The 21,996-nt window shown below is 39.4% G+C and overlaps 2 protein-coding genes across 4 annotated transcripts; one reads left to right on the forward strand and one right to left on the reverse strand.

Annotated features, from left to right (window-relative positions):
- Nucleotides 1–871: 871 nt before the first annotated feature.
- LOC130906839 (ras and Rab interactor 1-like) lies at nt 872–9,001 on the forward strand. 3 transcript variants are annotated; one of them, XM_057821502.1, is made up of 7 exons: nt 872–1,015; nt 1,175–1,245; nt 4,851–5,051; nt 5,134–5,248; nt 5,505–5,577; nt 5,661–5,752; nt 7,296–9,001. In XM_057821502.1, exons 3-7 carry the CDS (start codon nt 4,851–4,853, stop codon nt 8,261–8,263), a joined length of 1,449 nt encoding a protein of 482 aa, XP_057677485.1. In that variant the 5' UTR covers nt 872–1,015; nt 1,175–1,245; the 3' UTR covers nt 8,264–9,001. The 3 variants fall into 3 exon arrangements, with proteins under 3 accessions (XP_057677485.1, XP_057677486.1, XP_057677487.1); XM_057821503.1 differs by lacking the exons at nt 872–1,015; nt 1,175–1,245 and adding exons at nt 3,222–3,359; nt 3,429–3,553; XM_057821504.1 differs by lacking the exons at nt 872–1,015; nt 1,175–1,245 and adding an exon at nt 4,586–4,716.
- On the reverse strand, nt 7,713–21,881 carry si:dkey-5g14.1 (solute carrier family 46 member 3). Its single transcript, XM_057821506.1, has 6 exons — nt 21,763–21,881; nt 20,756–20,973; nt 15,776–16,646; nt 12,481–12,564; nt 12,253–12,409; nt 7,713–11,473 (listed from the first exon to the last, which is right to left on the reverse strand). The coding sequence occupies exons 2-6, from the start codon at nt 20,954–20,956 to the stop codon at nt 11,341–11,343; spliced, it is 1,446 nt and encodes a 481-aa protein (XP_057677489.1). The 5' UTR covers nt 20,957–20,973; nt 21,763–21,881; the 3' UTR covers nt 7,713–11,340.
- Between the last annotated feature and the right edge of the window lie 115 nt (nt 21,882–21,996).

Here is a 21,996-nt window from a genome sequence, read left to right on the forward strand (position 1 = left end):
ACAACAAAAAGTTAAGGACACGGCTACTGATATACTTTGGTGTATTGTGTAATATTTGATGTCACTAATGATTTAATGTGAATAGTCCATAACTGTCCAGTCAACATTTTGAGTTCCCTACAATTCTGTTTTATTGTGTTATCTATATATTAGGCATAAAGTGTACATTTACCAAAAGAAAATAATTACTGGGGAAAAGCAGGTGCTGGCAGGTACAAATAAAAGCAAGTACAGAAGCAATCATATCTTAACTGGGTATTTCCTAACACAATGTTAATGTGACACAAAAATAATTATTGCTGAATGAACAAAACATAAAAAGTACTTCCCAACAAGGATACGATATACTGGCTAGCGGGGTGGCCACCCCTGGCCACCCCCTGGTGGTATCTTAGATCAGGGGTTCCCAACCTATTCCACTAAGGCACACTGTGGGTGCAGGATTTCATTCTTACCAAACAAGATGACAACACTTTTTCCCCAATCTGGTGTTTTACAAGTGCAATCAGTTGATTGCAGTCAGGTGTGGCTTGTTTTAGCAGAAGCCTCATTGGTTCAACTGTCTCTGCTGGATCGGCTGGAACAAAAACCAGGACCCACAGTGTGCCTTGAGGACTGGGTTGAAAACCCCTGTCTTAGATACCTAAGTAACCTAACCCTAACCCACACTTTTAGGAGAACATTCTTTAATTTAAAAAAAAAAAAGGTTATTGTAATAGCTCTGTATATTTTTTTAAATGTTTAGTTAAATGTTTATTTTGCATAAAATATGTCAATCCAGTCCACCATTGTTTCCAGGTGAGAGCAGGTGAGAAGGGAGGAGCCACTGAAGGAGGTAATGAAGAGGAAACGAAGGAAGAAATAGGAGGAACGCTAGAGCTTGGAGCACGCGTTATAACAGGGCACAGTGTTATAATATGTGGAGGTGTATAATAACACTACCAGTTAACATGGATAATAATAGAACGATGTCGGGCTATCCAAAACGACAAAAAATTGTGGAAGGAACAATCAGGTAAAAGATTTCTTTTGTAAAGTTGAAGAGTACTTTTAATTCTGATGTTCAAATACAAACTGTATCCCTGCCTTATGGTACATAATGCATTGTAATGCTGTTTTGGAATATATGCGCTTGTGTAAGAGTAGGCTGAATTTTCCACACTTGTTCCCACAGCTCACCATAAGCTCCGTCTGCATTTGTACCAAGTCTGAACTTGCTGTCACGGTCCAGAATTTATCACGCAGGTGTGTGCAAAGCTTCCTGTTGTAAAAGTCATTGCTGTTGCTTGTTGAGTTTGCACGAATCACATTTTGGTTTTCAGGTAAAATTTCAGGATGAACCTCAAACACACTTCACTGGTTCTTGGTATGAAAGAATGGTTGTGCAAAAAGTACAAAACACACCCGTATATTGGACGCCGTTTGTAAAGCAGCAGATGCTGAAAATTACGACATTTTCTCGCATTTAGCGCCACACAGTGTTTAAAACTTGGTGTACATTTTTTGAGTCACTTTTTTTTTGCACATTTACAACATTATTTAGCAACTTAAATATTCATTTTAAAATGTTTTGTACCTGAATGTTTAAATCGAGAACTAAATATTTAATTTAAATCTTAAATTTATATCCTATATCCTAAAGGCTAAATCTGGAAATGGTTGGAACTAAATATTTAGCTTAATATGCAAATTCACATGACTGGAGACCGGAAGTAACAAAATAAAAGCTGGAGCACACAAAATGCTCTTTCTCCTAAATATGTATTTTACCTATATATTGTTATTATCACAATGACTCATGTCTAAGAGCAGACTGCCACCGTTGAGCAGGTTTTATTCATTTTCAAGCAACATAAACAGACAGTCTCAGCTGCTCCACCAGCTTTAAGTTTGTTACTTCCGGTCTCCAGTCATGTGAATTTGCATATTAAGCTAAATATTTAGTTCCGACCGTTTCCTGATATAACATTTAGGATATAAATTTAAGATTTCAATTAACTATTTAGTTCTGGATTTAAAGAATCAGGTCCAAAACTTCTTATCTAAAAATGAATATTTAAATAATGCTGTAAATGTGAAAAAAAAACCTCTTAAAATTTCATACCATTTTAAACACTGTGTGGCGCTAAATGTGAGAAAATGTGCTGCTTTACAAACGGTGCCCCATACCCGTAAACCCAATACTGCTATCTTTTTATGACTAGTATACAGGGCCATGCAGAGACCGATGGAGGGGCAGTTGCTGATAGATCAAAAAGGGCACATGAACAAGAATTCAGCACACCCTTCAACAAAATAATTTACACTTTAATCAGCTTTACAGTACTATAATTGGCTGTGACTGTGATAGACTGTAATTGCGAGGCGGGAATAGTGAATAGAAATCAACACTGTCATCAACACTTTCTGGCTGTGTCTCAGTCTTTGCCTCTTTTTCTTCCTTCAACCTCTATATCAAAACTTCCTTCTTCAACTTGTTATTCAGTTTACAACAAACCACATCAGATGTTCACTGAACCACAGTAAGCAGTGTTTTCAAAACTATTATTTCATTATTATCCATATTTGATAACTCTAGCACCTAATAATTAAAAAAGTAATGAAATAAAACGTTATTGAACAATAACATTGTAATTGTGTTTATAATTGTTCTATTTTATACCAGAATGTCCTTGCAAACTGTGTTATTCTTACCTACTTTTATTTATTTTTTTATTTATTTCCCCTTCAGGCATGACAAATCCAAACAAACATACAGCATTTATATGTGTTTACAATTAATTCAACCCGAAAAGAAAAGGGCTGACGAGAGAAGCCGAAGCTTATTGAAACCCGTCCCCAGTATACCTTAAAGGACGCAGAAAATATCAAATTTTTGACATTCAGATTTCGTAATGATCACAAGTTTATTATTATTATTTTTTTAAACTAATAACCATCCCCTCTGATTGTTCATTTTCCCAAAAGTCCTTAGTCGATCGATGTGCTCGTTATGTTGATTAGATCCAGTAGCCTAGTTCATTATTTATTACTTAGTTTATTCAGTTGATTCGAACCAGAAGATTGGGAATAGCTGAGGACCGATGGTAGGCCGTGTCCGCCACACTCCTTTTGTTGACTTAATCCTCGTCGCAGTTTTTGTTCCTTGCTGACTCCAGACGAACATTCATCTCAAGGTTGCGCAGCTTCGTAGTAGGTTGCATCGCCATTTCGGTTGTGGACTCATGGCCTGGGGGACTGGCGTCGCTAGGTCCTTCAGAAGGACCGTCTCAGCGATCACTGTCCCACTTGGCACAATCAGAAGCTGCCAGCAGCGCACCATAAGGAAACATCCTCGATATTGTTCCTCTTCGAGTGTGGTCAGACACAGCGGCCGCCATCTACCCCAGCTATCCTCCACAATATCCAGACGTTAAAATGTTTTCCAGGCAGGCAACGCGTTGTCCAGATTCTGGCAGGACAGTGGCCAATCGACCAGTCCCATGTCGTTACAAATTTGAAGAATTTGAAGTCAGTTGTCTGTGCATTTACAGCCAACAGATGATATGACCTTGTGAGTTCTATTTGCATTGGCTTTGAGTTCCCTTTGTTTTTTTTTTTTTGTCTTCCATTGTTTTGGGTACACTCGGTTTTGCTTCCAGCTTTGAGTTGCCACCCAGACATTATTTAACATTTGTACAAACCAGACATTATTTAACATTTGTACAGTTCTTATTATGTCCGAGTTAGCTTGAGTCAGCAACATAATTATTTAATAAGGTTAACCTATTGTGCATTTCACACAGCTGACGAGGGATCCACTGCCTTTTGCAGCCTAATCCAGCTCCCTATTTATCCCTCAACCTCATTTCCTCATGAGGCATGTCTACATAATGAAATATTAACCTTAAATTTAAAAAATCAGATTCCCGGTGGCTTTTATTTTTAAAGCTGTCTTAATTTCTTTCTCTCTCAATAACGGTGTGAAGAGAGAAAAAGAAGACAGAACGCTTAACAAGGGTGGCTAGCGGGAACAATACAAAAATATTAATTTTACCACAAAATACATAGAAATGGAATTACCAAATTATCACATTAAGATTCATACAAACACAGGAATCACAGAGAATGAAATAAAGGGACTGATTGCAAATATTAAATTTTGATCAAAATGAGAATTTAAAGATGTGTACCTTTCTCGATAACGTTGTGAAGAAAACGGACAAATATGGTTGCCTATAGAGAGTAGAGACACATGAATCGAAAAAGCGATAGGGGGTTAGGGGTAATAACAGTAATTAAAGTAGAATACTATACAGGAAAAAATTACATATTATTAATTATTGTTTTAAAAATCCTCACAATAGAACCTGGTGTAACCTGGTTTTCATTATTTGCTCGAGCACTGTTTATAAGGGTAACACCGTTTGTTTCCAACCACCAGATGTCCTCGGACTCCTCACCACACACCCAGGTCAAAGAAGAAGAGCGTGCAGGGGTGGGGGGTGTTATGCAGCGGCTTAGCGGCACACAGACAGCTTTTTTTAAAAAGTGTTTTCGGTGTTCAAGTAAAGTACTCGATGGCGTGCGTGCATAGTCGGCCAGGACGCACACACAAAACCAAAAAAAAAAATTGTCAAAAGGGGCACTTTGGGCATGTAGGGGGAGGTGCTCATGCACCCTCTGCCCCCCCTGCACGTGCCAGATTCTTGGTAGAGAACAACGATTGTACAAAAAGTATTAAAACATTTCAGAGTTGGACATGTGAATTCAAAAGTTTAATTTCACCTGTTATCCTGAAATTACACCCGAAAACCCAATACATTACTGCCATCAAACTAGTATATGTGATTTATTATTTGGTTTTGTAGATGGCAAAACCAGAGGAGCCTCTGTATGATTTCCCAGAGCCGACCCAGGAGTCAGAGCACAAGTTTGCAGGCCACCAGCGAGGAGGGTCTCTGCGTAACGTCAGCGTCCTGGACCGACTCTTGTTGACAGTGCCCGTCTGGCTGCAATTGTCAATCAACCCTGCCACCGCCCTGCACATCCTGCAGAGAGAGCCTCCTGGGGTCAGACACACGCAGAATTTCACTCCTATTTTTTCCCAAGCTTCTCTTTATGACTTGGCAGTTTGATGCTATGCCTTGCCAGACCTTCCTGGTCCGAAAGTCTCGCACATCCCAGACTAATGTGCTTTGTGTGCGCCTGGTGGATGACAGCGTGCCGTCATTTGTGCAGCAGTTTGGCATCAGGGAGGAACATTCAAGTAAGTCAAGACATTTATTCATCCGTCTTCTCTATTGCTTATCCTCATGAGGGTCGCAGGGGTGTTGGAAGCCTATTCCAGCTAACTATGGGCGGGAATCGGGATCGACCCTTAACAGGTTGCCATGCAATCGCAGACAATTACTGATAATGCAGTTAGAGGCTATTTTTTTCCATTAAAGACCTACTTTTCATGTGTTTGCCTTCAACCTCATAAGCACGTGAGATACTGACGACAGTTAATTTGTTGATTTCAGCTCTCTCCCTGGAGACATCAGCGATCAGCTTTCCAGACCTCCCGAGACTTGTTTCATTCTATTGTGTCAGCAGGTAAGGTTCATTTTGTAATCATTCTAACCACCATGCTTTGTCTTTTGAAAAGTTTATAGTAACTCATTTTACTTATGTACTAGAGATGTCTTACCCTTCCCTCTGGAGCTTCCCGAGGCCATTGCTAAAGCAACTTCCCACAAAGAGCTTGAGTCTATCTCTCACATGGGAATAGGTTGGTTTCTTAAAAATATACTATCAGCAACTACAGTGCACGTGTATTATAAAATAATGGCCCTCTGTCACCTGTTTCTCCAAATGATGCATGTCTATCATAGAAGAACACACACAATCAAGAAAGATTGCTACATTTTGAACAGAAAGTCAGGCATGAGAGAGGCCCAGCAAGTTTAAAATGTCAATGACACACACAAAAAAAATCTTACTGATCATAACACATGACACAAAAAAAAGTCTCAAGAAACCATGCCCCAGACTTAAAGGAGGGCAGTGATTTTAATGGGAAAATTCAATGAAAAAGGGGCCTCGAAAGACTGAATAAATTAGCTACCTTTACCGGTTTCACAAGTCAAAATGAAATATGGTGTACATTTCATAGACATCTGTGTTATAAGTTATAACTAGGGTTATTCCGATCATGTTTTTTTGCTCCCGATCCGATCCCGATCGTTTTAGTTTGAGTATCTGCCGATCCCGATATTTCCCGATCCGATTGCTTTTTTTTTGCTCCCGATTCAATTCCAAACATTCCTGATAATTTTTCCCGATCATATACATTTTGGCAATGCATTAAGAAAAAAATGAATAAAACTCGGACGAATATATACATTCAACATACAGTACATAAGTACTGTATTTGTTTGTTATGACAATAAATCCTCAAGATGGCATTTACATTATTAACATTCTTTCTGTGAGAGGGATCCATGGATGGAAAGACTTGTGACTTTGTATATTGTGAATAAATATTGCCATCTAGTGTATTTGTTGAGCTTTCATTAAATGATACTGTGGCCATCTCAAATGCATGATGGGAAGTGGAACCATTACTGTGCGTCGTGCTACCAATTTATATATCTTCTTTGCATTGGGAAATAACTAAAAGTGTTAAGACAAAGATCAATTGCCACCTTGCTTCCCCACATTGCTTCCCATGATATTTCTATTCATAGGGAGAGGGATTGCAAGTATTTAGCCAATTAAAAAATGGCTCCAAAGGCTGCCAAAATTCACTCTACTCATTTTGTGCTGCCTTTTATCTCTCTATATAGGTAAAACGGCATCATTACAGATTGAGCGCGACAATGAGTGAGAGGGTCGTGCAGCGCATACATTAATTGCGTTAAATATTTTAACGTGACACATTTTTTAATAAATTAATTGCCGCTGCTATTGGGATATTTTTGATAACCCTACCTTAAGCCTAAACTAAAGACTCTGGATGAGTGTAACATATTATGTCTGTGTAACGTTAAATACAATTAGAAAATGATTTAATTAAAAAAAAAAAAAATTATATATAGTGGGGAGAACAAGTATTTGATACACTGCCAATGGATTTTCCCATTGGCAGTGTATCAAATACTTGTTCTCCCCACTGTATATATATTAAAAAAAGGCATGGCCGATATTTTTTTGCCGATTCCGATACTTTGAAAATGACGTGATCGGACCTGATCGATCCCGATCGATCGGGACATCTCTAGTTATAACATTGTTATTTTCTGAAATACAAACCCATTCATTTCTTATCCTAGAATTCTGGAGCTCGCACCTCAACGTCCGGGGGCCACGGGAGCCCCCGAAGACCCAGATGAACAAGGAGCCAACGCCAAACTCCTCAGTTTCTGCTGCTAATCCACAAACAGCCTCTTCAGCTCCGCCTGCTACACAGACCGACTCAGCCAACCAGACAACTAACTCTGAATGTGACCAAAAATCAGACCCGAATTCTGCCCTTTTCCGCGAGTTTTGTCCAATTGAGACGCGCAGCCCCAGGGAGCTAGACTGTGGTTTGGGCCTCGGTGCGCTCTGCTTCATCAACCCTCTTTTCCTGCAGTCTGACAGTATCCTGTCTAAGAGACGCCTGATGAAACGCAGCTTCAAGGTGCGGGTATCCACTGAGACATCCACCCTAATGTTGCCCCCACTTGCTCCGCCGCCCCCACCACCTCTTATGCCCAAGACTAGTAGAAGGTGTAAAGCCTGGAAGAAGACTACACCCGCATCCAAGGACTCCCAGTCATCACACCCCTCATCTGTAATGGAGGAGGAAGTAAAAGCCCAACTCCCATCACTGATGGAGCATACATCTGATGACCTGGACTACATGAAGCCATCCTCAGCCATCACATCTTCGGTATCTCCTGGTCCAGATGATTCAGCTCCGCCTCTTCCCCCTAAATTGTCTCCTTGCTCCCATAACCCCCCCACAGCTTCACCACCACCACCCTCGCAATATCAATACCCATCTCTTTCACCAAGAGCTCCCTTCACACTCTCTGCTTCCCCCTATCAGTCACCATCTTTCTCCCCGAAGGTGCCCTTCTCTCTCTCACCCTTCTTTTCCAATTCCTTGGCTCAGCTGGTAGAAACCAGTCAAACACCGGAGGATGAGTTCAGGGAGGAAGAGGGAGTACCAGTAAATCAGGATAATGGAGTAGAGGATTTACGCAAAGAAATGGAGGTTGCCTTACTGGATGACACAGAAAGCTGTGGTTCCTGATAATTAAAATACAGTACCTATGCATCTGGGATAAAAGAGAAAGTTGTTTTGACTTAAGAAACAAAACCAAAGATGAATAAGAACACAACAACTTCACGAACAAACAAGTGACAAGCCAAGACTGACTCCATATTTGCAGTTCTGAGTTTTTTTTAAATTTGGTTTTAGAATGGTTCTGATGCAGTTCTAGACAGGGTCTTTTTGTGGTTTTCCATTGTTTCCTGGCTGCTTCCGACTGGTACTTGATATGGTTTCTGCAAGTTCTTGACTGTTTCTTGACTGCTTCATGATTGAAATTGACATGGTCTTTGACTGGTTCAGACTTCATTCCTAGCTTGTATCTTGATTCAAGGTACTTTTGAATGTGATTCTTGTATCGCTTCTGGACAAAGCGCTTCTGGTAAAACAAACATAATAAACTCGCTATTTGTACTGTTAGGACTTTTGTATACATCTTTGTACTGGACATCTGATAAAGTGTTCAATGTTCGCCATCAAATAGAGCAAAGATTACAGGCATGTTAGCACAAAGTCAGCGTTTTTTTCCTTTTAAGTTTAGCTTATTTTTCTTTTGGTTTTCTATGATAGCCGCCTCCTTCATCTGCAGTTGTATGAATGGATTTGAACATTACCAGAAATTTAATGAAGAACTGAAATTGCCTGCAAAATATCAAGATCTAACCCTATCAAGAATAAACTTGGTACTTACAGAGTGTAGACGTAATATATGCTTCCAAAGTCTAGGTTAGAGTTTCAGAAAAGGTATTCAAGACCGGGTTTGGGTTTGAAGCTAACTTCCTGAGAGTGTTTCAAATAGAGTTGGTTCAATTCAAGGTTAGGGTTGAAGGTAAGTTAACCATTTATATTAGGGAAATTTGATAGAGTTTAAAACTGGGTTACAGTGTGTATGAAGCAAGGGCGTAGGTTTGCATAGGGACGGTTGGGACATAACACTAGCAACTTTTCAGAATCCTCAAATTGTCCCCACCAACTTTGAAGCAACCTTATTTACATTATAGAGTCACTTCAGTTATATATGTAATTTAGATTTAGATTTCTATCCTTACAACATATGGGAAGACATAGACCCTAACATTTTCAAGTGAATTATTTTCATTATGTTCGGAATTACATTTAGCCCTTTTCACATGCTAAATCTGCCGGTCCACATTTCCCCCCTCAAACGCACGTTTGATTAGCTGATGACTTCATCCCCCTTCCCGCTACACAGATGCACACTCACACAGCACGGATAGATTCATGTCGACAACATGGCGCCTCCTCCGCCCCCTTTAAAGAGGAGGGATATTAGATTTTTTTCGGCCAGCAGCAGCCACTGTAAGTACTGTAAAAGACGTCAAAGTTGTGGAGGTGGGGGAAACACCACAAATTCTGCTACTGAAAGTCTGACCTGCATCAGAGTTAACATAACATTAAACTTTGTGAACTTGCTAACCTGCAAAACTTCTGCGGTCAGGCCAGCCTCCTCAAGGAACAGGAAATTCAAGATAGCCGGCTGTCTTTTGGATCATTGTTTACATTATGTGCATTACGGTAATGAAACGCGGTGGCTTCAGAGTAGTGCTGCAACGATTAATCGATTAACTTGAGTATTCTATTAGAGAAAAAGATTCAAATTAAATTTTGCTGCTTCGAGTATTCGTTTAAGTGGCGGTAAAAAGGGTTATTTTGAAAGTGTTTGCATTTAGTTTTATTGATACACTGCCTTCTAGTCTGCCTCATTTCACATGGCTGAATCCAGGTGCTCCCTGTTAAGACCAACATAAGCTAAGTTTTTGTTTGAGCTTTTTTTTTTTTTTTTTTAATGCATTCGTAACTTAGTTTATAGGTATATTTAGCCTATTATTGTGGAAATAAGTGTCTGAACCATTTGTTAAGAGCATTGTAAAAAAGTTTAACTAGCAGAATTTTGCTATGTAAGTTAGCCAATTGTTCTTTTGTTGTACATATATAGTCATTTTTTATTTATTATACCGTTTGAGGCTCAGCTCAGGTAATTTAATTTTTAATGTACCTTATCTGATAACTTGATTATTCGAACTAATGGTTCATCGATTAATCGACTAATAAAATTATCGAAAGCTGCAGCCCTACTTCAGAGTGCAAGTCCTTATATTAAAAAACAAAAAAACAACAAAAAAACAAACAAACAAAAAAAACGGGTCGCTATCAAAGAGTGTGTCAACTTCACGGAGACACTGACATGACCATGAACATGAAGTGACATAAAAAGAAATCTGTGAAATGAAATCACACATCAGAATTTCATGAGATACTGTACTTTGGTTCAAGTCGAGTTAGTCCAGTATGCCTCAGATGTAGATCGGTCCTTGGATCTCTCAAATTTTTTTCATCACTTTTTCCCGAATTACCTTAATATTACAATACTCGAGTCTAGGTGTACTCCATTGTCCCCTAAAAGTGGACCCAGTCTTGGAAAGCTCCCCCGTTTTTTTAATGAAGGGACTTGCACTTCAAAATGTTTCTTGTTGTTGTTGTATCGCCTGAACCCAATACACATGAAAGTTAATACAAGTCAATACAGATTTATTTTGCAATGATCATTTAGCCTATGAATTAATTAGGTTCATATCGGTGAGAAATAGAACCCTGACCCTCCTTCACCCAATCAGTTTGGTCTCATTAAAGTCCCGTCCCCAGCAAAAAGTGTACATGCAGGTTATGCTGTTATTTCGTCGCTACCAACAGACCAAACCTACACACTTGGTATGAACAGAACACTTGACATATTGCACAATACGAGTGCGCCGTCTCGTAGTAGCAGAGAAAAATATTACAATCCATTTAATTTGTTTTTAAAAGCCATGATATGTTGGCACACAGCACACTGCATTGAACCTGACCCACATTTGCATTAATATTTGACATTTCATTGTCATTTAAAGCAATTGTTCTCCCGAGTTTCGCTGAGGGAGCACGACAAGAGCATGCAGGATCCTACTGTACATGTGGTGCTTCATGTAAAATGGAAGACAACCTGTTTTTGGTCAAATGCGGGTACATGAGGAGAAACTTAAGTTCAAGGTTGGGGTTTTTCAGCTTAGCAGCGGTTCGCGGTCGTCGCTGTTTTCAGGTGTGTCTTTGTCCGTTTCACCACGTTCCCCTTCCTCCTCGTTTGCTATCTCCGTGTCATCATTGGCCAAGTCCGCTCCCATCGCGTACACCACTCTGCAAAGATGAAATATTTTAAATTAATGGTTGCTATTAACTGCAGTTAAACCGTGGTTTAAAAGCTAGAGTTGAGTAATTAAGACTGGTTTCAGCTAGCCAGTGTTGTCTTGGAATCATTTTAAAGTGTGTTTTCAGTCATAAGTGATTGAAAGGTTCCATTAGCACACTTAAAAACACAAGCATGAGTGACTTTGGTTAGGCTACCACTTGTGTAGGACATGAGTCCACTCAGCACAATGCTGGACCAACACACTTCAACGTGTTTTGATAAGGTTGAGCAACTTTCCTCTCAAATAGAATGCTAAGCACTTTTTCAGCAAGCGGCCGAGTTGCTGTTATGTGCATAAGTCACCAATATGAAAGTGTAGCTTAAAGTCCACCTAATAGTTGAATCTGAGTTCATAAGGGTGCTTCTCAAACTTGCAGTCATGGGCTGAAGGAGACGCATGGACAATATCTTGCAGTCTCTAATTGACATTTAAGTGTCAGTATTTGTGTGGCTGACAAAATTTTGACATTAGCAGTTGTAAAAACAATAAATAAAAAGAATGAAATAATAACTACTGAAACAAAAGAACATGTATTTTGCCCTGGGCAATTTTTATTTTGTTTGGTTTGTGCTTTTTAAAGCTCTTACGGCCTACTGTATCTTAAGCTAATGTTTTTCAACATTGGACTAACCCACACTCTTAATTCCAAGCAGCACCGTAATAAATGGAGTAAATAAAGGCAGGTCTTGGGGCTGACGGGGGGGGCTCACCAGCTCACTCACTCACCCCAAAAATATGGTCGGTATTGCGCAGAGCCCGGCACCCAGCAGAAAGGCTAAACCGGGGTACCAGGACACCGTGGTGGCGTACAAGGTATTGAATACGGCCACCGACACGTTAGCCGTCAGGACATCCGTGAAGGAAAGCAAGGCGAACAGGGCACCTGCATCAAAAAACATTGGAACATTTCAAGGAGAACAAGCGAGCGGTGAAATCTCGCTGGCTGGCGCTCACCCTGTTCTGACTTGGAGATGATTTTTGACATCATTGATCGCAGCACAGCAAACGGCATGATGGACAGGAACATTGGAACTCTCGCTAAGAAAACATAAAACTCAGTATTCAAAATAAGACCTCTCCATGACATGCACACACTTGGTCGACCAAAAACGGTAATATGTATACTGGCAGCAGTGGTTGCCAGAATTTTACCATTAAAGTAACGGGAAACCCCTACCGTAAGTACAGTAATTTTCAGAATATACAGTAAGCCGCTACTTTTTTCTTGCCTTTGTACCCTGCGGCTTTAAAAAGGAAGCGGCCTTTTTATGGATTTTATTATTTATTTATTTTTTACAAACATGCTTTCTTGTTAAATTTCTTTCCTTTTTTTTTTTTTTTTTTTTTTTTTAAATGATAATTACACATTTTTACGGAGCCCCTAAAGCAGGGGTCCCCAAACTTTTTCCTGTGAGGGCCACATAACTTTTCCCTTCTCTGCTGAGGGGCCGGGGTTAGTTCGTAACAGAAAAAGTGTGACGATTGCAGGAGTGCCTAAATGTAAAAATTTATTGTTTTTCAGAAAGCCACAATCAACCCTTTCTGAATTCTTCACGGAACAAAACTAAATAAAATAAAAATTATAATATAATATAATATAATATAATATAATATAATATAATATAATATAATATAATATAATATAATATAATAACACTATTAATTAAATAGATAATAACCAAATAACCCTCTCTGGGTTCTTCACAGAAAAAAGCCAGGAAATAAATAATACTATTGGGGGGAAAAAAAACAAACAAACCCCTCTCTGGTATTGTTTAGGGGCCGGACCAAATGTGGAGGCCGACCGTACCCAGCCCGCGGGCCGTAGTTTGGGGACCCCAGCCCTAAAGGTATATCGACAGAAATTAAATTTAAATTTAAGCAATCTGTTGTGCACCAGAAACAATCTGGTATACATTAGCATTATATAGCATTTAAGCTAGCAGAATTTTTCTATTTAAGTTAGCCAATTGTTGCATCGTTGCAATGCCTCTCATTGTTGCAAAAGCGAGAATGCTAGTTTTAGACCGTACGTTGCTATCTTAACCAAGAAGTGGGTCAACATAGACATGCCCTCGCAGACAACTCACGTTATTACTCCTTTTTTCTGCTGGTAATCTTTCAAAATAGAATATACCGAGTAAACACTGCTGCTAAGGAACTTGTAAAAATGACTATAGCCATTACGACATATTAAGGATGTTTTCTTCATACATTTCCCGAAGCCAAAAACTCGGGAGGAAAAAATGTGAAGAATGGATAAACTTGTGTGGACGTCAAAAGATCAGTTTAACGCCCGCAAGGTGAAGCCATTCACATTCAGATGCAGCAAACATTTTGTAGGGGGCCATTGTCCTACAGAGGACGAAGAGGTAAGCCATTTTGATATTTTTACTTATTTTTTATCGTGGTGTTTTGCCATGCTGCTTCTGTCTGACAATGAATGACCTGAGAAAAACTAAAATGGTATCTGACTGCCACTTTTGTTACCTTTTCTGTTGTAAAAACAACTTTAGTAAGGGGGAAGTGTAAATAAATTATAGGATTTGTTATTAATGAAAAAATTAAAACTGTCACTGAGTAGCACTTGCGATCGCTACACAAAAATAGCAATATAAATGACCCCCAAGAACGGTCAGAGACATAAGACAACCAGAGGATATAATATATAAGAAAACAGGAGAATGTCATTGTCAGTGGCGTAAGGCAATGCACACAAGAAAAAGGTGTCGATAAAAAAGCTACCTAAGGATCAGGTCAGCTCTTTTTCAGCCCTCGACTTTCAAGCCATTTCTTTAACTGAACATTTGTATGTTCTTCCACATCTTTACCATTGAATTTGGCACCAGGGACATCATTTTCGGACAGAATTGGTAGGTTTAACTCAGTAAACATGTCGTTCGTACACTATTTCCATGCATTTACTATTATGGACAAACAGGAGGTTGACCCGCCTAGCAATAATTGCTGAAGTCATGAATACTAATGAGCAAAAGTGACCTGTTGCTTGGGGTACGTATGTATACCAAATAGTTTCTGGTGCGCAACAGATCGCTTCAATTTATTTTATTTCTGTCAAATTGACGATTTTTTAAATTAAAAAGCATATTGTTCTTTCAACGTACAATACGAAGAGATTTTACAGATTTCTGTTGCTTTTCCTTTTTACAAATAAAACGACAAAAAAGCCATTTTTTTTCAATGTCCCTTTTAAGAGCTCCGTATATTTTAAAAGACTGGCTTTCCAAATTTTGCCATGACATAGCTCTCAGCCGCTACACCAGCACCGATAAAGCTTGCCAGAAGCTCGTCAGACTTACTCAAAAACTCATGATTTTATAGATTAATATGGCTCCATCTGATACTATATGCTGCTACAAAAGAGTAATTTTAATGGATGGGCATCCACTATTTGCTACGACAAGAGAACGCGATGCTAGCGTTGATTAGCCGTTTTCAACTAGTGCTCGGGGGACTTCATTGCCACAGTATGCTACAACAAAGCTGCTAGATAAGGGCTAGCGCTAGCTGGTAACTGTTTTTAAGAGGATTTCATCCACTTTAAGTTGTGAAGGCAAGGTAAAGTGGATTTTATATCTTTGCAAATGTAGTGACCTGCTTTTGAAAGTTAGTTTGTTTTCAAGCATTCAGACAACACGAGTTGGTGATATTGATGCTTGTTTATCTGGTTGATAATTATATTTTTGATCAATCAAATATTTCTGTGCAACACATATGTAAATATCTAATGCTAAGATATGGACACCTGCGGCTTATAATCAGGTAACGCATATATGTAGATTAGATTTATTGAAGAAAAATTTGGTGAAATTTGGCTAGCGCGGCTTATAATTAGGTCCGTTTTATAGCCCAGAAATTACCATACATGAAAAATTTCCACACGTTATCTGTTTGATGGTGGCAAGCTATTAGCTCAGTAGTCAGCACGCTTGACTGCCACGGTAATGTTGCGGCATCAAATCCTGATTGGAGAATGCTGACATCACCATCACAGTTCAAATGCAGATTTTTTCACAGTAGTTTGTTGTTATTTTGACAGTAAACATTGAAGGTTTTATTGTTTTTTTAACAGTACAATTCTGGCAAACAAAAGATGCTGATATTTTACAGTGAATTTGATAGGTTTTTCTTATAATTTTTTTTTTTTTTTCAGTAAAAAGCAGCTAGCACACTTTTTTCAAGTCTTGAACAAAGCTGACAAGTTTCGAGAATGTGAGTAGGAGCTTACCTAGAAACATCATCAGCGTGGTTTTGGAAAAGGCCACTATGATCATACCGGTGGCCAAGGAGAGGATGCCCACTAGCACGGTGAGCAGCTGAGGGGCGCCACAGTAAGTCAATGCAGCTACGCCCAAAAAGCTGAACAGGAAGATACTGCTGGAGAGCGCGGCGCCATAGCCGATGAGAATCTCGGTCCAGCACAGCGGCTCATTTAGCTCGTATAGAGTCAACAAGGAGAAGCTTCCCACATAGGTGAAGGACAAGCTGGTGAAGATCAACAACAGGAGCGCCAGTAGCATACGCCGCTCGGCACCAGCATGGGCGAACATCCCGTAGATGGCGGAGAACATCTTCCGCACTGCCAAGCACCGGTCCGGCTCAGCATCAGCTGGTCGTGTCACCGTCTCCTCCAGGAAGAAGATTGCGTAGAGCAACACCAGGACCTGGCAGGCGGCCGAGGTCAGGAAGGGCCCATTGAAACCCGTTGCCCTCAGAAAGTAGCCTGTGGACAGTGCAGCCACGCCCGACAGCAGCCCGATCATCATATCCAACCCGGCGATGCGTAGTGTCATCTTCCGCCCACTGCCGCCGCTAAGGTCGGCAACATACGCGAAGCACCCTCCTAGGAAGGTGCCCAGGCCCCCGAAAAGGGAGAACAAGAGTGAGGCACCCACCAGCAGGTAGATGTTGAGCTGCAGGTAGGACACCAGCAGAAGGGACAGTGTGTACAGCAGCGTGCCAACCAGCGGCAGGACAATGGCCACCTTACGCCCAGCGCGGTCGCTATACGCCACCAGCAGGAGGGTGACCAGCAAAGAGGGCGCCACTGAAAGAATCTGAGTGTACAGCGAGAACAGCGAGGCCTGCTCCTGCACTTTCTGCGCATGACATAAAAAGACAGAAACAGTTTTTGTATGAGGAACTGTGACAAAGCTGACAAGGAAGAACTATTAACTTATGACAGTCCAAATCAATAGAAATCGAAGCTATTTGTGTATGATTTTATTTGGGAGGCACAGAGACTGAATTTTGAGTGCTAACTTGTGGACTGCGCTTGATTATTAAGTATGCCATTCCTTTAAAATCCAACAAAGATGACTATGATCAACCCTAGTGGGCTTTCCTGGAGTGAGTATTTTAGTTTTGTTTGTCCCCTACAGTGTCAGGTTCCTTGTGTTTTAGCTCCTGTCTTGTCTGTCAACCAATCAGCTTCATTCAGCAGGTCCAGTCCAGGTCTTCCTCTATATCTTGTCAATTTGTTTGTACTTAGTTCCCTGCTTTCTTTCAGCCTCTTCTGACTCCTTATCACCCTTGTTCCTTGTCTTTTCCTTTAATAGTGAGTTTCCCCCATATTTTTGTCAATTTCTTCATAGGCTTCATAATGCACTGACAGGACACGGGGCACGGAGCCGATTAATAGGGGGCTTGCATTGTTGCTGACTGAGTGGAATCACAAACAAAGAGCTTTTTTCATTGAATTTCTTTGTGAATAATCGCTTAAATACATGAGTTCTTTACAGATATGGACGCAAAATAGTCTCGATTCTTGGTTAAAATCACAAAAAAAAGTGCAGTTCAGTTAGCATTTATTTTATGTAAATATGTTGAAGTACGATGCTAGTCTGTTAGTCAATGTGGCGGCCGCCTTATGAAAAGAGCTTTTCCAGTGAAAATTCTTGTGAATAAATGATTAAATCCTTTAATTCTTTATAGATATGGACGTAAAACAGTCTCAAATCTTGGTTAAAAGCAAAAAAAACAAACAAACAAACATGCAGTTAACATTTATTTTACGTAAATATGTCAAAGTACTATGCTAGTCTGTTAGTCAATGTGGCGGTCGCCATATGTAAACAGAGCTTTTCCGGTGAAAATTCTTGTGAATATGTGCTTAAATGCCTGAATTCTTTGTAGATATGGACATAAAACACTCTCAATTCTTGGTTAAAAGCAAAAAAAAAAAAAAACACACAAAAAAAAACGTGCAGTTAGCATTTATTTTACGTAAATATGTCGAAGTACTATGCTAGTCTGTTAGTCAATGTGGCGGCCGCCATATGTAAACAGAGCTTTTCCGGCGAAAATTCTTGTGAATATATGTTTAAATCCCCGAATTCTTTATAGATATGGACGTAAAACACTCTCCATTCTTGGTTAAAAGCAAAAAAAACGTGCAGTTAGCATTTATTTTACGTAAATATGATGTCGAAGTACTATGCTAGTCTGTTAGTCAATGTGGCGGCCACCATATGTAAACAGAGCTTTTCCGGTGAAAATTCTTGTTAATAAATGCTTAAATCCCTAAATTCTATATAGATATGGGCATAAAACAGTCAATTCTTGGTTAAAAGCAAAAAAAAGTGCAGTTAGCATTTATTTTACGTAAATATGTCAAAGAATGATGCTACTCTGTTAGACAATGTGGCGGCAGCCTTACAACAAAGAGCTTTTTATGTTGAAAATTCTTGTGAAAAAACAATTATCTTGAATCTTCGAACAAATCACTCCTGAGACAATCCTTCCTGTTTGTATGCAGTACAGCTTTTGTACTTTTTCAACATAAATCCGGCGTTGGATCGCTGCATGTGTCGCTGCAACCAACTGCGAATAACTGAAGCGAATTGTGGGATGGCCCCTTACTTGAAGGCGTGGCGCAGTGAAGGTCGAATTTGACCCATCAATTTCATCATGAAGTCTATGATTTCTTGGGTTTAGCTAGTCCTTTTCTGGACATTATTTTCAAACAAACATTTCTTGAGTACTTAGCCCATAGCAAAAATTTGCTACTCATCTGTAGCTTAATCTCGTCTTGTGAGACAAATTAGATCATCTCAAATTTATCTAATTCTCTGCTTATTTGTTTCTGAGTTTGTGCTCCTAAGGAGCAAGTGATGAGTCAAACTGAGCCAAGACATCATCGAGACAAAGGAGATTGATTTGAGAAAACCAGATTTGAGCAATATTTGAGAAGAGAAACTCTCTTAATTAAAAATACTTGTACAGCACCTTTCGGACACTTGGATACTATATCTCATCTAACTGATGGTGATGCAACAACATGGGTTTCAGTGTCTCACAACCTTTAGGTTGGGGAACGATTCCTCTACCACTGTGCCATGCACAAGTTCAAGTGATTGTGCTCGATGTGACGCGACACATCAATGGAAAGCAACTTCAGAAACCGCATGTAGCAGCGATGAAGAAAATGTATTATATTTTGGTTCATTTAATAATTTATTTATTTATTTGATATTTCAAAAAAAACTTCCAAATCGCAGACATGTTGCCTGTTAGCCAGTAGTTTTAGCGAGACATCGTCAGCCAGCGTGTTGCCTGTTTTAATCCCGTCATCAAAAAGAGGACTAAGGTTCTTCACACTATTTTGTGGTAAACTTTCGGTCTTCCAGACCAAAAACCGATATGGATTTGTAGCGGCCAATAGTTTTCGGCGCCGAATTTTCGGTCAGATCTCTAATTTTTACAGTGAACAAGATGAACCGAATGAAGTTTGAACCAGATGTTATTTAACTATTTGACGAATTATAATATTTTCTCGGATTTTGGTAGGAGATGAATTAAGATGTGATTGGACTAGGGCTGCAGCTATCGATTATTTTAGTAGTCGATTAATCGATGAACTAGTTAGTTCGAATAACGAGTAATCGGATAAGTAACATGAAAAATTAAAATACCTGAGCTGAGCCTCAAACGGTATAGAAAGAAAAGAAATAAAAAGGCTCTAAGTACAACAAAAGAATAAGTAGCTAACTTACATAGCAAAAGTCTGCTAGCTTAAATGTTATAAAATACAAATGTTTTTTTTTTTTTTTTTTTTTTAAACAATGCTCTTAACAAGTGGTTCAGACACATATTCCCACAAAAATTGGCTAAATATACCTTTAGACTAGACTACGAATGCATTAAAAATAACATTAGCTGAAACAAAAACTTAGCTTATGTTGGTCTTAACAGGGAGCAGCTGGATTTGGCCATGTGAAATGTGGCAGACTACAGGGAATTGCATCCACCCACATTAATAAAACTCAATGCAAACGCTTTGAAAACAAACCATTACAACGCCACTTTAATGAAACGAATACTCGAAACAGCTAAATTTAATTCGAATATTTTTTTCTAATCGAATACTCGAGTTAATCGATAAATCGTTGCAACACTAGATTGGACATGTCAGAGCAGATACTACTCTTTCTTACAATAAAGGAATCTTGAAAATCCAAAATGAACAATGCAGACTGGAGGGAGATCAAACTGAGAAATATTTGTGACGGGCACAATGTAATGTTGCTCTGCGAGATCAGTCAAAGAGGCAACTTTGAGCTAAGTTGAAGAAATAAAATACTTTGCTCATCCGAATCTTTTACTGAGACATTACTGAGATAGTGACTCCAACTAAGGAGACAAAATTGAGACGCATTTGAGATCGACAGAAGTACTCATAGTTGTCTCTTGGTGAGATCTTGAAAGGAGACAACTGTGAGACTTTATTGAAAAATTGTGCCAGTAGAACTATTCTCAAGACCTTCTCATGTAATGCTCTTACATTCATCATCATCATCATCATCATTATCATCATGATCATTACATACTGAGACAAATTTGAGAAAACTGAGAAAACCACTCTGGTCTCGATTTTTGCTGATTCATTTCCCAGAGATGTAAATGAGACATGAACAAGATCTCATCTTCAATTTTGCTTTGCTATGGGGGGTCAACTCTCAAGTTGCTGAAACTGACACCAATATTGTGTTTGGAACTTAAACTTCAGGCTATTTCTCTGTATGCTCAAGGGTATAGGCAAAGCAGAAGTAAAAACTAGCAGAGCGGAAATTAACTTATGCACACCTGACAATGAGACTAAAATTAGTCTTGTGACACATGATCTAATAAAACCAACAATTTTATGCACAAGCTCGCCACTTTGCAAATGCGCTTCTATCCCTGGCTTGTCTCGAAACTAGCAACTCGCCTGGAAGTAGTAGGTGTGGTTCTGGGGATCACTGGAGTTAGCGGCGGCACATGTGGACATGTCTGAGATGGGGTAAGTGCTGTTGGTCAGCTGCTGCCACAGACGCCGGTACACGTACTGCTGCACCAACGGATACGTCAAGTACGACGAAAAGGCGTACAAGGCCACCACGGGCTCCACCAGGTAAAGACCCTTCATCATGGGCTGGATTCAGTTGTCTACCCCCCCAAAAAAGGACACAAAAAGGTTGAATGGTCAGCAGAAATAAGCATGCAGAACTGTCACAGACTGATGGTGAAGTATAATCACGTGGTGTGTGGGGACACTTAATATTTGTCTGCTGATGTATGCTCATTATGTCATAACAGACGTTCCACAAGCATTCAAAATCCAAGTTGTCTTTTACTGCTACTTCAGTATCTTTAGACAGGCTTAGTTATCAGGCTTGAAGATATAATCTCAGTTTTTTCCCTAAAAAAATCAATTTGGTCTAGACTCATAAGCAAACACAGTGCCTTAAACTGCAAAGTCAAATGTTACCATTTTCAAGTGTAACACCATTTACCATTTGTCAAAAAAAAAACAAAAAACCCCCACTCAATTCTTACAGTTGTATTATTGAAAATCTGCACAAATACATACTTATTTCACATTCACAGTTAAAAAAAAAAGTGGCAGTATGCATTTATCCTCATCTCTGCCCTTTTTATTTAAATGTTTATTGTCAAAAAGTACACAATGTGCTTTACTGACTGATTAATAACCAGTGCTTGCTATTTCAGCAATGAATATATACAATCTAATGAATTAGTATATCTTCCCAATCCAAAAGTCATCATATTAGAAGGACGGTGTTATGACTTGTTCATAAATAATAACAAAGTTATCTGGGCAGACACAGCAGCTTGCGCGAATGGAGAAATACTGTAGATCCATTTCCGTCTCGAGATACACACAATGCTAAAAACACAAAATCAATATTCTACAAAATACAGATAGCTTCTTACCCTTCGAATTCACAGTCATAAGCATTTTGCTCCTACGATTTTCACGGTGAAAGAAACCGGTTTATCCTTTATCGCTGACGGTCAGAGACGGTCGTGTTGTGAAACATCGAAGCCCCGCCCACCTCCAAATTCGATTGGACAGTGTGCGTATCAGCCGCCCATTGGTTAATTTAGAAGGTCAATGATGAAGTTAGTGGGACAAGAACACCTTCAGCCCACCACATATTTCATTTA

Source organism: Corythoichthys intestinalis, chromosome 18, assembly GCF_030265065.1.
Source record: "Corythoichthys intestinalis isolate RoL2023-P3 chromosome 18, ASM3026506v1, whole genome shotgun sequence".
NCBI classification, from domain to species: Eukaryota; Metazoa; Chordata; class Actinopteri; order Syngnathiformes; family Syngnathidae; genus Corythoichthys; species Corythoichthys intestinalis.

Bases quoted from the DNA above. Each gene is read 5' to 3' on its own strand.
- LOC130906839 (XM_057821502.1), top strand. From the start codon at position 4,851: ATGGCAAAACCAGAGGAGCCTCTGTATGATTTCCCAGAGCCGACCCAG. The intron at 5,249-5,504 runs GTAAGTCAAGAC...TGTTGATTTCAG, and splicing joins CATCAGGGAGGAACATTCAA to CTCTCTCCCTGGAGACATCA. The intron at 5,578-5,660 runs GTAAGGTTCATT...CTTATGTACTAG, and splicing joins TCATTCTATTGTGTCAGCAG to AGATGTCTTACCCTTCCCTC.
- si:dkey-5g14.1 (XM_057821506.1), bottom strand. From the start codon at position 20,956: ATGATGAAGGGTCTTTACCTGGTGGAGCCCGTGGTGGCCTTGTACGCC. The intron at 16,647-20,755 runs GCGAGTTGCTAG...TGTCATGCGCAG, and splicing joins ACCACACCTACTACTTCCAG to AAAGTGCAGGAGCAGGCCTC. The intron at 12,565-15,775 runs GTAAGCTCCTAC...ATGTTTTCTTAG, and splicing joins CACGCTGATGATGTTTCTAG to CGAGAGTTCCAATGTTCCTG.